The sequence below is a fragment of the Pteronotus mesoamericanus genome, unplaced genomic scaffold (assembly GCF_021234165.1).
Source record: "Pteronotus mesoamericanus isolate MK-2021 breed Mesoamerican mustached bat unplaced genomic scaffold, CSHL_Meso_final scaffold_54, whole genome shotgun sequence".
Classification (NCBI taxonomy): Eukaryota; Metazoa; Chordata; class Mammalia; order Chiroptera; family Mormoopidae; genus Pteronotus; species Pteronotus mesoamericanus.
Window position 1 is genome coordinate 36,708,777 of NW_026555321.1, and position 18,118 is coordinate 36,726,894.

At 43.4% G+C, this 18,118-nt stretch overlaps 1 protein-coding gene across 1 annotated transcript; it reads left to right on the forward strand.

Moving 5' to 3' along the window:
* Positions 1-404: 404 nt before the first annotated feature.
* PHF7 (PHD finger protein 7) lies at positions 405-11,372 on the forward strand. Its single transcript, XM_054595890.1, is given in 12 exon segments — positions 405-756; positions 2,177-2,286; positions 3,020-3,072; positions 3,465-3,556; positions 7,885-7,986; positions 8,346-8,470; positions 8,943-9,102; positions 9,640-9,746; positions 10,217-10,333; positions 10,768-10,885; positions 11,103-11,147; positions 11,149-11,372. Coding segments are annotated over 11 exon segments (1,137 nt in total). The 5' UTR covers positions 405-756; positions 2,177-2,242; the 3' UTR covers positions 11,323-11,372.
* The last annotated feature ends 6,746 nt before the right edge of the window (positions 11,373-18,118 follow it).

Consider the following 18,118-nt stretch of genomic DNA (forward strand, 5'->3'; position numbering starts at 1 on the left):
TGGCGCGAGGGAAAGGGGCGAAGCAAAGGGGAGGGCAGGTGCGCGGTCGTTGGCGCGCGGCCGTTAGCGGTTCCGCACAGCCAACGGTCCGCAGAGCCGTACTCCCCGGGGCCGCAATCTCCCTGGGTCGTAGTCCGCATGACCCGGACCCCGTTTGCGCGCTCGCCCCCTTCGCCGGCGCAGTCACCGCGCGGGGCGGCCGCCCGTGAGGCAGCTACAACAAATAAAGCTCCGGGACAGAGGTGTCCTTGGCCAAAACTGGGCTGGCGGCCCCGGCCAGGAGCAGCGGCCCGTGTGGTACCGTGAGGAGTGAGCGGCGGAGGCAACCTCCGGCGCGGTCCCGCACCAGTCTCCCGGCAGGCGCGACATGATCCTGGTCTGGCCTCCGCGGGATGCTTCTTGAGCCCTTTCGCCGGCTGTTACCTCGGGGGGACGGTTGTGGCCACACCGACACGCATTTTCCAAACCAATCATTGTTTATTCTTGTGGCGGCGGGGCCGGACATGCTTATTTATTTTTAATTTTCACAACAAGCTTTTACGCAGCCCTTATCCAGCGAAACAACTCGGTAACCGTTTCAAAGGAGCATCGCGCGGATAGGAAACCTCGGACTAAACCTCTTATGTAAGCGCCCCCTTGCATCGACCCTCCTTCAGTGCTTTGAAGATTGTTCCGTCTTCCCGTAACTACCAGTGTGCACAGAATCCCATTCAAGGAACGTCTTGATCCAGCGATGCAAAGAACTGAAGTTTCAAGGTTTTATTTCTATTGCTAGACAATCGGGGTCTCTCCCCTCAACTCGGAACCGCTCAGTAGTCAGCTCACGTGGATCCCCTAGTGAACGCCCTTCTCTCCTCTTCCATCCTGTCCAAGTGCTTTTGTTGTGTAAAAGCCATCCCATGTCATTTCTTCTGCAGGTGCAACTTATGGGTCAGAAGAGGAGATGGAGCAAACCCAAAGAGAGGAAGGGCGGGTATAGCCTTAGTAGTTGACTTAGTGGTTGTATTCTACAGAGCAGTTGAAAGTCCTTGAAGATGTTTATGGCTTCCCAGCTGTGCAGTGAGGACATGGATGCTGGAGTGTGTATCCCTGGAGTGACTTGATTCACTCAGTTCTCCTTCTAGGAAATGCTGTCCTTCCCTCTCCTGACTAAGCAGACCTTCCTTCATAGGAGTGGACTTTACTTATTTGGTCCCTCTTCCTTTTCAGGGATTCCCCTTGGCCAATGAAAACTACCATTTTGCATGTCGGCTGACATTGGTGGAGTGGGGGAAGTAGTGGCAGGTATCTTTTCCACATTTAGGCAATTTACTCTTGGCTCAGATCTAGACAGAAGCTGAGAATAGGCCAAATCTCGATGGCCGTCTGAGCCTGGTGAAAAGTGACAGGAGCCAAAGGGTGCTTTGTTAGTGTTATCTCTTGTCTCTCACTAGAGGGAGTTGTTGCTCTAGGCAGATGAAATCCCACAAGCTCCTCCTAGGAAAAAACTAGCTAATCTAGTTTTACTGGGCAGAATTAAGGCACCCATACTTGGGGGGGAAAGGAGCCTTTTTCCCTGAGTGCTACCTCATGGAATTAGTAGGCACAAAGAAAACAGCCATTTAGCCAGTTCAATCAGTGGTTCTAAACTGTTACACGCTGTATGATAGCAGTACCTCTGACTGTAGGTTAGTGCTTCTCTGTGACCCCTCTGTACCTCAGTTTCATCTTGAAAATGGGGATAATAATGGCACCTGTTGCATGGGGGTTTTGTGAGTTAACACATGTAAAATGCCCAGAACATCCCTGACTGGCATGGCTCAGTGGGTTGGGCATCTTCCCACAAACTGAAAGGTTGTGTGTTTGATTCCCATCAGGGCACATGCCTGGGTTGCAGGCCAGGTCCCTGACTGGGGGTGTATGAGAGGCAACTGATCAAAAGCACACTGATGTTTCTTTCCCTCTCTTTGACTCTCCCATCCCCTCTCTCTAGAAATAAATAAAATCTTTTTTAAATGTCTAGAACAGTTGTTGGCATAATTTAATAATTATTGGCTATTACTAGCATTGATACTGGATGGGTCTCATATTCTGACATACAGGTTGGGAGGTGAAGTGCACTATTGCTTTGACCCTGTGGAACTTGATAACCAACTGTAGAATAAAATTGCTGACCAATCACTGTTTATTTTTATAGCTAGAAGAGCCTGTATTGTCCTCGTAATATAGAAGAATTTAAGATAGGAGAGAGAGGCTTCAGCGAATGAAGACTATAAAAGAAAAGAAGAAAGAATGTCAAAGGTTGAGGTAAAGCAGATGACAGAAGGGAGCGTGGGGTAAATTATTCAATGGCCTGTGGTATATGCTGTACTTTTTTTACTCCATTTTCATGGTGTTGGGGGCTAGAGTTGGGTAAGATGTAAGCACACACCATTGGTATTCTGGAATCTGCCCAGTAACCTATCCTCCTAGGACTTTCCCGAGTATCAAAGTACTGACTTTTGAACTCTACTACCTAGGTTCATATTCTGTCTGTAACACTTGCTAACAGGTGACCTGGGACAGGTTACTTCATTTCTTTATGCTTCCATTTCCTCATCTAGAAAATATGCATAATTATAGCACCCACCTTTTAAAACATTCTGTAGATCCATTGAGCTAACATATGTAAAGAGCCAAGAATGTCTAGCAATCCAAAATTCTTAATTTTAGTATCATTTTATTATACTTTGTGAATGTGATAGCTCCTGAGAAACAGAGTAGATGACAGAAGAAACAGTAAAGGGATGTTTGCTTCTGCATTCATTCAGTCAAGACAGTCAACACAGGCAATGGAGGCACCGGAAACAGAAAGGTGGTTACTATCTCACATAATTCAAACAATTCAGTAGATATCTTTTGTGCTTTCAAAAGATATAAAATAGAAAAACTGATGTCTTAGCCTTTAGATATTCTGGTACTTCATCAGACCCATGAATGGAATTTTGAAGGAAATGTTACAAGAGATGTTGACAGGATCCTTCTTTCTTCTCCTGTATAGAAAATCTGCCAAGACAAGGGGGGTGACCCAGAGGAAGCCATCTTCGGGGCCCGGTAAGAAAGATTGGAGGTTTTATTCAGCTTCTGCCTCCCAACCACAGCAAAGACCACTTGTGTAGGGCATCAAATTTGCTCCTCTTACTGTCAGTCCTACTTCCCAGATTCTCTAAGATGATGAAGAATGCGGGGTCTGTGATTTTTAAATGTCACATCCAAAGTTCAAGAAACATGTTAAGTCCACTTAAGACAAGAAAATATGAAGTGAGTAGTTGTAGCCAACTCCTTCAAATGGGACCAAAATTATATAAAGACCTAACATATCAAATAACACTTCAGCCCAACCTCCCTTCTTGTCAAAATGACCCTCTTCCCAATACTCTACTCCTCCTGGTACTTAGAGAGATGGTTATGTTCCCAAAGTGAATTCTTAACATTCTGTCTTCCAGTATGCCTGCTATGCCTTCGAGAACCTGGGGATCCCGAAAAATTAGGGGAATTTCTTCAAAAAGACAATCTCAGCATGCACTATTTCTGTCTTGTGAGTATAAAGCCCCCATTAAATGTCTCAGCTTTTGCTGTACAGTCTGTTCTATGTTTTTGCATCCAGCCTCAGATCTATAACCCTGTTAGGTTGTTTTCCTTCCTTAACAGTTTTTTTTCTTTTAAAATCTAATTTTTAAAAAATACATACCTGGTATAAAATCCTAACAGTATAAAGTATGTACAATAAAAAGTCTCTTCCCCAAACAGTATTCCCGACCTTTCTCCCTCTTACCAGAAGCAAGTGCTAGCAACAGTCCTTCCAGTGATTTTTTTCCCAATATTCTTTTTTATTAGATATAACTTACATGCTATATGAAGAACTCATGTTATTTATAATGTATATCCCCATGTAAACACTGTCTGATCAAAATATTTCCGTCACCCTAGAAAGTTCCCTCCTGCCCTCTTCCTGTCAATCCTCTCAGAGATAATCACTGAGCTATAGATTACTTTTGCCTATTCATATGCTTCATATAAATGGAATCATACAATTTGTACTCTTTTGTGTCTGGCTTCTTTCACTCAACGCACTGAAGATTTTTGGAGGTCGATTCACGTTGTTGCATGCGTTAATAGCTTGTGCCTTTTATTCCCCAGTAGTGTTCTGTTGTATGCATATATTTTAGTTTGCTTATCTATCCACCTGTTGAGGGACATTTGAATTATTTCCATTTGGGGGCTATTATCAATAAAGCTGCTATGAGCATTCATGCACAAGTATTTTTGTGAGCACGTTTTCAATTTTCTTGGAAAATGCCTAGGAGTAAAATTACTGATTGTATGCAAACTATATGTTTAACTTTATGTGAAGCTGCCAGATCACTTACCAAAGTAGTTATACCAGTTTACACTCCCACTAGCAATTTATAAAGCTCCAGTTGCACAATATTTTCGTAGAACTTCATACTGTCAGTCTTAATTTTAGCCATTCTACTAGGTGTGTATTGGTATTGTAACTGTGGTTTTAATTTGCAATTCTCTGATGACTTAAGATGCTGAGCTTCTTTTCATGTGCTTATTGGCCATTTACATATTTTCTTTTATGAAATGTCTTTTTGTTTTAAATTTTACTTATTTATTTATTTTTAGAGAGAGGGGAATGGAGGGAGAAAGAAAGGGAGAGAAACATCGATGTGTGAGATAAACATCAATCAGTTAACTCCCACAGGTCCCCAAGCAGGGACCTGGCCCACAACCCAGGCATGTGCCGTGACCAGGAATCAAACCAGCAACCTTTAGGTCCGCGGAGCAACGCCCAAACCACTGATCCACACCAGTCAGGGCTGTTTTGTCCATTTTAAAAGTTGGATTCTTTTGTCTGAATTAATTGTAACAGTCCTTTATATATATTCTGGATACAAATCTCTTTTCAGATATGTATATTGTGACTATTTTTCTCCCTGTCATGTTGCCTTTCCATTTTTTTTAATGATGTATTTCAAAGAAAAAAGTTTTTAATTTTGATGAAGTCCAGTTTATCATTTTTTTCTTCATCATTAGTTTTTTTGTGTGTGTGTCCCAAGAAATCTTTGCCTACCCATTGAATTATCTCGGTGCCTTTTTCAAAATTAATTGACCATACATATATCTGTGCATCTCGATGATCTATTTTATATTATTGATCTGTCGATCCTTATACCAGTACAACACTGTCTTGATTTTTGTGGCATTGTAGTGTCTTGAAATTAAGTATTTTGTAAGTTTTGCAGTGTTTTCCAAAATTTCTTTGATTATCAGGTCCTTTTCTTTTCCATATAAATTTTATAGTTAACTTTTAGTTTTTCTTTAAATTAAAAAAAGAAAGAAAGCTTTTGGGATTATAGTGGGGATTGAGATGGGGCTTGCATTAAAGAATGGACCGACAATATTGAGTCTTCCAATTCATGGACATGATAAAGTTCGCCATTTATTTGGGTCCTTTAAAAATGTATCTTAGCAATATTTTTGTTTGTTTTTAGTGAAGAACACTTGCACATCTTTTGTTAAATATATTCCTAAATATTGTGTGATTTTATGCTATTTTAAATGGTATTTTAAAATTTCATTTTCAGGTTTGTTGTTAGTATATAGAAATGCAATTTATGTTTGTACATTGATTTTATATTCTGCAGTCTTGTTAAATTCACATATTAGTTCAGTAGTTTTCTTGGTGTTTTTCTTTTGTAAACACCTTAGGATTTCCTGTGTACACCACTATGTTATGTGTGAATAAAACAATTCTACTTCTTCCTTTCCAATCTTTGTCTTTTATTTCTTCTTGACTTTTTGCTCTAGCTAGGACCTTCAATCTCAAGATGAGTAGAAGTTATGTGAGTGAATATGCTGGTCTTGTTAACAACATCAGAGGGCAGTATCCAATTTTTCACCATTAACATATGTTAACTGTAGGTTTTTCATGGATTCTTTTCATTAGATTGAAGGAGCTCCCTTTTATATCTAGTTTGCTGGAGAGTATTATGAATGTATATTGGATTCTGTCAAATACTTTTTCTGCATCTATTGAGATGATCATCATTTTCCCCCTTAATTTGTTAATGTGATTTGTTACATCAATTGAATTCTTTAATGTTAAACTAACTTTGCATTTCTGGTATAAACCCTGCTTGGTCTGTGATGTTTTATCCTTTTTATATAGTGCTAGATTCAGTTTGTTAATATTTTGTTTCATTTTTACATCTGTGCTCATGAGAAAGATTGGTCTGTGATTTTCCCCTCTTGTAAGTCCCATCTGGTTTTGGTGACAGTCTTGGTTAATTTCAGTGCATTTATAAGCATATACATCTTCGACATAAAAATAAACACACTATACACCGTGTTTTGTATTTGTATTTTGCCTTTTTAATGGTCATTTCGTAGAACATGATCTAGTTTTTTCTTTTTAATAGCTAGTTGGTATGCCATGGTATAGGCATGCCAAAAAAGTATTAAAACAAATCCCCATTAAAGGACATTTACATTGTTTCTAATCTTTCATTACTGATTTTTCTGTTTATAGAAATAATACATATTCACTGTAGAAAACAATAATACTTAAAAGTATAAATAAAGCAAATCACTCATGTAGTCCTAAAGCCCTGAGATAATTAGTTTTAAAATAAATCAGTTTTAACCCTAATTGGGAACACATGGTTATAATCTAAGTGCCCTCAAGTTACCTAACCTTATAGGGTCACCTTTTCTATCTTGTTAAAATAAAATAACCTGAGTCCCCATTCACGTTACATGTAATTACTGCAGGAAGTTCAGCACCTACCCCAGTATTTTTGGAAGGCCCTTGGAGTAGGGCAGGAGTGCTGACATTCTTCCAAGATATGTACACATACATTGTTTATGAGTACATGACAGTTTAGCTTCTCTTTCATTGATTTCACATTCTAGAGTCTGCTTTGGGGGCTTTCCAGAAACAAAGGGCCCTTTAAAGTGTGTGTGTTTTTTAAAGTTTTATTTATTTATTTTTAGAGAGAGAGGAAGGGAGGGAAAAGAGAGAAACATTGATTGGTTGCCTCTTGTATGTGCCCCAACCAGGGACCGAACCTGCAACCCAGGCATGTGCCATGACTGGGTATCGAACAGGCAACCTTTCACTTTGCGGGATGATGCCCAACCAAGTTACACTGATGAGAGCTAAAATGTGTTTTAAAAAGTTAAATTTCTCTCCTTCCACTCTCAGGCAGAATGTCTACAGTGAAAACATTTTAAAGCCCTATTTCCCTTCCTATAGAGAACACACTCTGAGAAGAATATTTATTCTATGCCAAGGGCGTAGTACAGCGAAGGGGGTAAGAGTGTGGGTTCTGGGGGCCTGGATATGAATGTTAGCCCTGCTGTGTCCTTGCCGTGTGACCCCAGCCACGCTTACCATGCTGCAGTTAGTGGCTTCCTCTGTAAGATGAGGATCACAATAGCATCTGTATCACAGAGTTGTGGTGAACATAGAGTTCATACACAGGGAGTGTTTCCCCAAAATGCTCAAAAGCAGTCCTCAGTAAATGAGAGGCAGCACAGCACAAAGGCAGGTAAGAGCTGAGGTTCTGCAGTTCTCTGGGCCTGAGCAGGTCACGTAATTTCTCCTATAAAATGGGGATGATGATAATACCTATATCTTAAGATTATTATGAGGATTAAATGAGTTCATATTTGAAAAGCCCTGAAAGCATCCATCATATAGTTAATACTATGTAAGCCTTTATTAAGTAAATTACCCCGTAAATGCGTATACATTCCAACAAGCTCTATTTCCACCCTGTCCTCCTCCACCCCACTGCACTTTTTCACTGATCATCAATGTTGACAGCCTGGTTCTGTGCACACCCCTCCCCCCAGATTTTGTCTAGCAAGCTGCCTCAGCGGGGCCAGTCTAACAGAGGTTTCCATGGATTCCTGCCTGAAGACATCAAAAAGGAGGCAGCCCGGGCTTCTAGGAAGGTTAGAATCCCCTGGAATGAGGGCCTTGGGGGAGGCCTCCTTTCAAATCTCCCTGGTCATCCCTGCTTCTGTTCTTTTCCCTAATTGCTAATTTAGAAGTCAAAGGACTCCTGGATTTCCCAACTGCTCCTCTTAAATTCCCAGCTTCTTAGGGTGTAGTATTCTAAGTGAGGAGAGGGAGCAACATCCTGGGAAAACAAAAAAATTCAGTGCTGCTTAAAGCCCCAGAGCTTTCAGGTCCATTGAGGAAAGGGCGTGGTTGTTGCTTCACAAAATTTCCACTCCACAGAATGATGTGCCACAGAATGCCTGTTTGTCTTTTTGGGGGTCCTAAGCGTTGCCTGGGATCTCATTTGCAGATCTGCTTTGTGTGCAAGAAAAAGGGAGCTGCCATCAACTGCCAGAAGGATCACTGTGTCAGAAACTTCCACCTTCCTTGTGGCCAAGAAAGGGGTTGCCTTTCACAATTTTTTGGAGAGTACAAGTGAGTGATGAAGGGGAAAAGGCGAGTTGCCCTTTTGTAACTTGCTATAATTTGGCCACTAATTAAATCAGAGTTCAGCTTTCACAGGCCTGTTTTGATTCACCGGTAGATCTGTCCCTCTGTTCAATGATGAGAAAGTGTCTTGCCTTGGCAGTTGCACAGGGTTATTTCTTGCTTCCTGTCCCCTTCTTAAATTACAAACAGCTGAGGTTCTTAGACAGCTGCTAAGAACGAAGTCGGGCTTTCAGGAACGAGAGAGGCTGTAGAGATAGTCCCTGGAGCTTTGCTGAGTGGGAGAGCAGCTGTGAGAAGGCTGTTTTTCACCCTCTGCCTCCTCCCCACCTCTCCTCCCACTCCGCAGCATGGAGGTTCACTGGGCACAGCCTGGGCAGTTGATTTCCCTCCCTAGGCCAGGCAGCTGGAAAATTTCATCAATGACAAATCAAAACCAAGTCTATTTACTCTGTCACAGATCATTTTGTGAAAAACATCGCCCAACACAGGACATCCAACAGGGGAATGTTGGGGAGGAAGGCTGCATCTTGTGTTGTGAAGACTTATCCCAAGCAAGTGTTGAAAACATCCAGAGCCCATGCTGTAGTCAAACTATCTATCACCGCAAGTGCATACAGGTGGGGCTTTCTCGGCCTTTGGGACCTTCCACAATTGCGCTCGTTCAGAGCACCCTGGGAATGCTCAGGCAACCTTGACTGGAGGCCTCTACGCAGGGCTGGTCCCAGGGAATCAGAGGAAAGTCAGCCCAGTCCCTGGTCACCCTTGACCTGCAGGACCTCATTCACGATAAGGTTTAGACTGAACAAAATCCTCAGGATGGCTAGAGCAAATGAGCTCATCCTAGAATGAGTCAAGTAGTCTCCAAATCAGCCTTGCCTTCTCGGATCCAGGCACCTGAGTCCTACTGGGTCAGCACTGCCAAGCCCCATGGCCAGAGGTGACAACTAAGGTACTCCTGGGACCCCTCTTGAGACTTGGTCCCTGGTCTGGCACCAGAATTTGCAGCCCTCACCCCAGCCCGCACAAACTCCTTTTCCTGGAAGCTCCAGTCAAGCTTTCTGAGCAACGTCCTCTTTGTGAGATGAAGGTGGGGTGGACATGAGGTGATCAAAGAGTATTTCTACAAACAAAGTTATTCCATGTTTCTCTTACAGAAATATGCCCACACATCAGCAAAGCATTTCTTCAAATGTCCACGTTGTAACAATCGAGAAGAGTTTCCTCAAGAAATGCTAAGAATGGGAATTCATATTCCAGACAGGTAGCGGAAACCCTAAAGCAGGAATTGAGCCAAGGAGTGGTTGCCTAGATTTCTAGAGAGGAAGTGAGTGTGAGGATAGTTCAGAGAATGAAGAAGCCACAGCATTGATACATGGTGAAGAGGGAAGGGATGGAAGGAGAGCTTTTCAATTATCAAAAGAAAAGGAGGGGGGGCAGTGAGGGTTGGGGGTAGGCATGTTTCTGAAGAGGGCACTTTGGGGATCAGAATTCCCTGGGCTGGGGTAGGTTCTTGGATTCCAGTGTGAAACTAAGGAACCCCCATGTTCCAGTCATCCTGCTCCGGCCTCTCCCACTGCCAGGCCACCTGTCCAGCCTTGCTGAAATGACTCAGGCAGCCTGTTGAGCTCTTTTGCTGTGCTAGTTTGAATTCTTCCTAGTTCTTCCCAGGTGGACAATGGGTTCAGCAACCAATTACATGTCCCTTACTCACTGTTTCTTCTCCCGCTGCAGAGACGCTGCCTGGGAACTTGAGCCAGGGGCTTTCTCAGACTTGTATCAGCGTTATCAGCATTGTGATGCCCCCATCTGTTTGTATGAACAAGGCAGAGACAACTTTGAAGATGAAGGGTAGGAAAAGGCTCCTGGCTAGAAAGACCTCTCATCAGTGCCATCTTAGAGTTAGACCTTGGCACAGTTATTAAGAGCAAAAAATGCACTTTTACATGCAGACCTCAAGATGAATGCAGTTGCTAAGTCCCATTCTTGAGCAGCCCAGAACTCACTCACTCGCATGAGAACAGGTCTCTCTGAGGGATCCTCTGCTTCTTGTGCCCAGTGGAGAGACACCGAGGGCCAATTCGTTTCCAAATCCACCGTTCGAGTGTCTGTGCTTAACTGCAGGTTCCTGGCATCAGCACACAGCCACCCATCCATCATGGGTAAAATGTGCAGTAAAAAAATGCCTAGGAAGCCCTCAGCAAAGGCCTGGCCTGTAGCGAACATCGCAAGAGTGATAGTTGGTATTATACCTATGCCCACAACCCTTCTTTGTCTTCCTGTAGGAGGTGGAGCCTTATTCTGTGTGATACATGCGGATCCCACGGAACCCATAGGGACTGCTCCTCTCTTAGATCCAACAGTAAGAAATGGGAATGTGAGGAGTGTGCACCTTCGCCTGAAGTTGCAGGTGAGACTGAGGGATGGCCTGGCCTAAGAACTGGGGAGGGGGTGGGAGGAATTGTGGTGCCTGGGAAAGGAGAAGGGCATTCCACCAGATGGGGACTTCGCAGTGGTGCCTCTAGTTTGGGAAGGAAAGTGGCTATGGTGGGGCTTAAGAACCAGGGCCTGGGGGAGAAAGAGGGTTGAGTTTTCCTCTCCCACGTTTCTTTCACCACAGACTGAAATCTCAGGTGCCATCCCCTGCTGCTGCAGCACCTTCTACTCAGGGGGAGCATTATTGCAGAGACACCAACCAGGAAGAGAATCCAGGCCCATCTTGGACTGATTGGCCAGGACCTTCCTTACTAGAGAAATCAGAGTCCTCTGGTGAAAGGAGGGGCCACTCCTGGTGGTCCAAAGATGTCGAAATAACTAAAAGCTCCAAAAAATACAAGTAACAGCTTCTAAGTAGTTGCTACCAAGCATATTTGGGTACAAAACTGTAGTCCTCCACCCAGTTTGGGGAGGGAGCACTTTAGGACTGTGAGACCAGGAAAGGGGGCCAGCAGTGAGACTACGTACCAAGGAAAGAGAAGTCCCAGAGGCGTGAGGACCGAGCAATCCAGGTGCCAACCACGGAACATGCATAGGGCTGGGACAGCTAGAGCCTCTGCTCTTTTGGCTTGATTCCCAGAGGGCCCTTTCTTCTCTTCTTCCCCTAAGAATCTCCCGCCCTAATCTGGTTCTCATATGCCTCTTCTTACATCACCCATGTTTGTAATCCAAATAAAGGCTTTCTCTCCATCAGTGTCTCCTTGTAAATTCACTCTGGATTTCATTTAGCACAGTTAGGAATCCAGAGGGTAGAGTGAGGGAACAGAAAAACTGACTTAACTGACTTAAGTCAGTGACTTAACTGTAGAACTTTCCATTTAGAACATACATTGCTTTGGAGGGAAGCAGTTTGCAGGGCAATCGACTTTATGAGGACAGAGACGTCATCGTTCTGCAAATAAACACACAGGTTCTCATTAGGGAGGTGAGCCAGCAAAGAAGTCCACACTGGACTGAGAATAAACCACTGTTGCAAAGCTTGGGGCCCCAGACTCACACAGACCAGGGACTGCCTTGCTCATGTGAAGCAGAAGGGACTCCACTAACCTCTTCAGCATGAGTGAAGACACAGCTCCACACAAACGCTCTCAGCCTGGCAGCTTGGGCATTTGTGGCAGATAAGGCGGTCTGGCCAGGGCAGTTACCTTAAGTAAGGCAGCTAGGATGAGAATCTGCTGAAGCTCTGGGGAAAAATTGAATACAACCTGTCTCACATGTGGGGGTTTTCTCCCCCATGATTTTGTGGGATTTGGATTAGTGGGACAAACTCAGGACTATTGCCAGATACTGAGTTCTCAGGGTCTCACTGGGTCATTGTCACCAATGGCAGAGGATGGTGTTCTTGGTTCAAATATTGCCGACCCCTGGAGACTTCTATCAACTTGTGTATGGTGCTCGCCTTCACATTTCACCAGTTTCACTTGGAACCACACGCCAGGAGTGAGGGGTTATAATTTGTGTCTTTTTGTTAAAGTATATAGGCAAAGTAATATAGACTTTTTAAAAAATCTTAAGCACTGAAAGGATTACAGTGAAAAAGCCTTTTAACTTACCCTTTCTTATTCCCTGTCCTACTCCTTAAAGACAGCTTTTTTTTTAGCCATGTCTTCATTTATTGATCTTAGACATTATTGACTTCCTATTGACTTCCTATGTTATGTAAAGATCTGGCACCTTTAAGCCTTCTCATTTTTATTCTTTAAAAAATTGCATTGCAATTTTTAAGCCAGGCAGTATATCATGATTATTTTTCCTCTCCTGTACATTTTTAAAGTATATTTTATTGATTATGTTATTACAGTTGTCCCAATTTTTCCTTCTTTGTCAGCCTGTGCCCAATACCCCCTCTTAATTCATGCCCATCAGTCATGCATATAAATTCTTTGGCTTCTCCATTTCCTATACTGTCCTTAACATTCCCTTGTCTATTTTGTACTACCAATTAGTACTTCTTAATCCCTGTACCTTTTCCCCCATTTTCGCCCTTTCCCTCCCCAGCTGATAACCCTCCAAATGATCTCCATATCTATGACTCTGTTCCTGTTCTGCATTTGTTGCCATTTTAGTGTTCATAATTTCGATCTTTTTTAAAGATTTTATTTATTTTTAGAGAGGAAGGGAAGGATAAAGAGAGGGAGAGAAACATTCATGTGCGGTTGCCTCTCACATGCCCTGTACTGGGTGGGGGCCTGGCCTGCAACCCAGGCATGTGCCCTAGACTGGGCATCAAACCAGCGACCCCTTGGTCCACAGGCCAGCATTCAACCCACTGAGCCACACCAGGCAGGGCTGTCCCTTGCAATTTTTATCCACCACACTTGAATGTGACACCACCCATTCCACCTCCTCTCCACTCCTCCTGCGCCTCTGCCTCCATTTCTCCTACCTGTCTGGATGAATGTGGCTTCTTTAAATCCGTGGTTGTCAGACTTCTATACAGCTCAATTTTCTGACAAATCTGGGTGTTATTTGTTTTATAATTTAGCTGTAACTTTTGCTGTAGTTGTGTGCAGAGGTGAAGCGTGTTTAACTACACCTCCATCTAGGCTGGACGTCTGGAAGCCTGTACATTTTTTTAAGTGAAATGAATACTTGCCTGTTTTTTATTTGCTGTATAACAATGGATAATCCTTCCCAAATGTTCCACATGATCAATTGTTTCAAAGTACAATCCTCCTCACAGACCAAGCATCAATCAGATCACCATCAGTTGCACTTCTTTCCTGGAAGGTCTGCCTCCAAGAGCTTACTCCTTTTGAGCCGGCTGCTTCCTGGGCCTACCGCACAGATATCATCCTGGGCCTCCCCATGACTATGCCTTTTTTCCTTCATCTTCTCTCTCTTGAGTTTGATGACTCAGCGCTGTGCTTCCTGACCTGGGCATCCAAGGACACTTTTGTCAAAACTCTGCAAGTGATAATAGTTTTTATTTGTGGGTTTTCATTTCACAAACAATATTTTGTTTATCCTAAAGAAACAATTCCTGCAGTAATCATTTGCAACCGAAAGACACTTTCAAGACTAAGGCTTTAGTTTCTAATCTAGAGTTTCTAGAACTTGGGTCTCCAGGCATATTCTCAGACACCTGGGGTAGTATCTTTTTCTTTAAAAAGAGTTCATTTGTATACTAAAGTGTGGGAAACATCATCTTAACTGAAAGCGATAGTCCCCTAACAGTTTCCTCTGGACTCCAGCTGCAGTGGGTAGGAGATGGAGCTGGCAGCAGGGGTGTTGGAGATAAGGGATGCTTTTTGTCACCCAGATGTTCAACTGCCCAAACTCCATGTGCATTCAGTGCATACACACACACATACACTACTAACTACAGGGTTTGGCACAAACAACGCCCCCTTTTTATTATAAAATCTTTTATTACAAAATCAAAAGCATGTAATTCTGTAGCATAACAATATCACTCTCAAGCATACTATATGATATTTTAGGTGAAATATTCAAATTTAAACTATAAATTATTACACCTGTATTATTACCCTGCCAACCACACTCAAGCAGGTGTTACTTCTGCTGGACCCTGGTATTTCTTAATCTTATGCCTTTACTCTCCATTGATGTTAATGGCCAACCTCATTCTTATAGGCTAGGAAGTCCGACTTTGAAATGTTTTATTCTTCATCTGGGCCTAAGTATAATCAACCATTCTCTACTAAATCATTGGGCTCTTTTCTTAAGTAAAAGTTTAATTTAGAATAGTTTTAGATTTATAGAAAAATTGTGAAAATAATACAGTGGATCCCTATATATCCCAAACCCAGTTTCCCCTGATAGTAACATCTCCCATTAGTGTGGTACATTTGTCACAATTAATGAACACATTGTTTTTAACTAAAGCCCATACTTTATTCAGATTTCCTTAGTTTTTACTTAATGTCTTTTTTCTGTTCTAGGGTCCCATCCAGGACACCACACTGAATCCAGTCCTCATGTCTCCTTAGGTTCCTCTTGGCTGTAACAGTTTGTCAGATTTTCCTGGGTTTTGATGACCTTGGCAGTTTTGAGTTCTGGTCAGGTATCTTGTTCGAGTGCCTCTCCGTTGGATTTGTCTGATGTTTTTCTTATGATTAGACTAGGGTTATGGGTTTGAGGAGGAAGACCCACACAGGTAAAGTGCCATTTTCATAGCACCATATTGAAGATACATACTAGCAACACAACTTATGACCATTGATGTTGATCTTGATCATCTGGCCAAAGTAGTGTTTGTGAGGTTCCTCTACTGTAAATTTACTCCTTTCCCCCCTTTCCATACTGCACCTTTTGGAAGGAAGTTACTCTATGTGACCCACAATGAATGAATTCCCCCTCCTTCCTCGAGGGAAGAGTATCTACATAAATTATTTGGAATTCTCCTTCATAAGAAAGTTACCTATTCTCTCCCAGTTATTTATTTTTCAATCATTTGTTTATATCACTATGGACTCATGGATATGTTTAATATACTTAGAGTTATAATTCAATCCTTTTTTTATTGCTCAAATTGTTCTAGCATTGACCATTCAGAGCCTATGTGTCCTTTTCACATATTCTCATTATTATATGTTTGGTTTTATTTTTTGAATACTTCTTCACTTTTTGGCATTTCAAGATGCCCCGGGTTCATCTTGTATATTTTAAATAACTGTTTTCACAAACGATGTATCTATTAGAATCAATTACTGTTTTATAGCTTAAGACCTAAAGCAAATAGTTCACTTGGGGAAGGCAAAAGTACATGTTAATAAAAATTTTCTGAAGTACCTATTCTTCTTTAATTCTTTCTCTAACCCTCTGTAGGAACCATAAACTAGGGCCAAAAACCTCAGAATCTCCTTCTGCTTCCTTTTATGCTCAACCATCCTCTTTCTTGTCAATTTGACTGTTTTTCAAATGCTTGCCTTCCTCTCCATTCCATTGCCAGTGCTCAGCTCCGAGCCCTGTGCCTCACAGCCCTGCGGCACAGGCCTTCTGTCTGCATGCTTTCCTATGTCCACTTTCTTTGCTGACACATCCACCCCCTTTCCCTTATGCTAATTGTCATAAAACATCTGTTGGCTCTTTATTTAGGATGGCCCCTGCTGAGATTGGCATCCAAGGCCTTCCACAGATATGGTCCCATACAGCGGCGTCTCCCAGGACACCCCACCCCTGGGCACCCTCCCTGCCCTGGTTACCCCGGAATACAGGACCCTCAGCATGGGGTTCACAGTCTGAAGAGCCCTAACTTCAGCCCTTGGCCTGTTGAACCTAGCATAAGGTCCACTTCTTCATTCCTAGGTATTCTCACTGGACTCTGCCTATACACCTATTACAGCCCATGTAATTGTCCATCTGGTCCTACAGTTGTGGATATGTCTCTCCCACTAGATTGGAAACCCCTTATGGGCAGGGGCCTGTCTTTCTTACTAACCTTTCTTCCCCTCGTGGTATCTGCCTTAGGACCTCACATTCGGAGGCAGTTTGATATCTGCTGAATTGATGGATGTGCTTGTGCCCTGTACATTCATTTGCTTGCTATTTTGCTCTCAAACACCAGAGGGCACTGTTAGCACCTTGAGGAGGAAGATTATAATCCCTTAGACCTGGAAGGTTGAGAATGGCTGAGGAAAAACTTGCTTCTATTTTAAGTTGCACAGGATTTACTGCTCTTCACTTGTTTGAAACACATCTGTCTGAGTTTATTCATGAGTTGTGCTCCTGTTGGGTTTAGAGCTTAGTATGAAATTTACTAATGACATTTCCATCGCAGGTCAAATCCTCAGACAGGATAGCCTTCATGGTCTCTCCACACCCAGAGTAGCCCTTCCAACCCCAGCTGCCCTCCTCTCACCCCAAAATTGGGACTGCCAGTCCTCAGGGGTATGGATGATATGGTTCTGTTCCTCCTGTGCCTAGTTCCCCTACCACACACACACTGACACTGTGGCTGCTGGGTGATGTGTTGTTTACTTATTTGTTTGTTTGTTTGTTGAGAAAGAGAGAGGGGAAGAACCCCATTCATTTGTTGTTACACTTATTTATGCATTCATTGGTTGATTCTTGTATGTGCCCAGAGCGGGGATCGAACCTCCAACCTTGGTGTATTGGGACAACGCCAGGGCTGGGTGGTGGTTTAAAAGCTTTAATGACCTGGGGCAGGATGGGAGGTCATTAAGAGAAACAGCACGTACATTGGTCCTGTCCCCAGGGTCACTGCGTCAGCCCCCTGTATGTTCGCAGGCTGGCTGAAGGTGCGTTGCAGCATCATGGGGCCCCCCAGGTGTGAGAAGGGCCCAAAAGCCAGGGAGCTCCATTCCGGAGAAGCTGGTTGGCTGTTTCCAAAGGCCTCATGCCTTGTACATTTTTTTTCCCAAAAAACAACATGGAAATTGGAGGCCATAAAACAAAGAGTTGATGTTTTTCAAAAAACAAAAAACTTGTCCTCCCTTTTCCCTAGAAAATCCCCTCCAGCCCTGGGATCCCTGAGCAATAGGGCAGCATGAGGCCCAGATGGAAGGAGTGAGGCCCAGGAACTCCTCCCCTTATCTGTGGTAAAAACATGTGCCTTGATCCTGCCCTGCATGTCTGCCTGATAAACAGGAAGGCATCACGCCATCAGTATCCATCCCTGAGAGCATCTGAGACCTGTCTGGGCCATCAAAGCCATCCCCAGCTTCCATAAGCATTCTGGAGGGGACTCCAGCCTCACCAAAAACAATTCCCCATTGTGTTTCCCTCTTGGAAATCATGGATTTGTAAACAATCCCTTACATTTAGATAGGTCCTGCCCTGGCTTTGTGCTGGTGTGTTGTTTTTTTCTTCCTTGAACAATGTCCTTTCCAGTAGGGCCAGCCGTTCACACCATTGTCTGAGACCCTTGGTCTACAGGAAACAGCACCAGATTCTTATCAGCCGCCGGAGGGGGGCGGTGGGCAAGCAGAGTGAACAGATGAGGTCATGTTCGTAAAGCAAGCTGCTGGTCTGCCATATCATTCCACTGTACCTTTATCTGTGAGAGCAGAGCCCGCCCCCTTGTCCTCCTAACAGGACAGTCTGGGCCTCCGTTTGATGATGGAAGAGACCTGGGCTCTGCTTCACTTTGGAATCCTCACCGGCCCACAACTGTTCCCTTGCCCTGGTCTTCTCTCTCTGCCCAATGGGATGCTC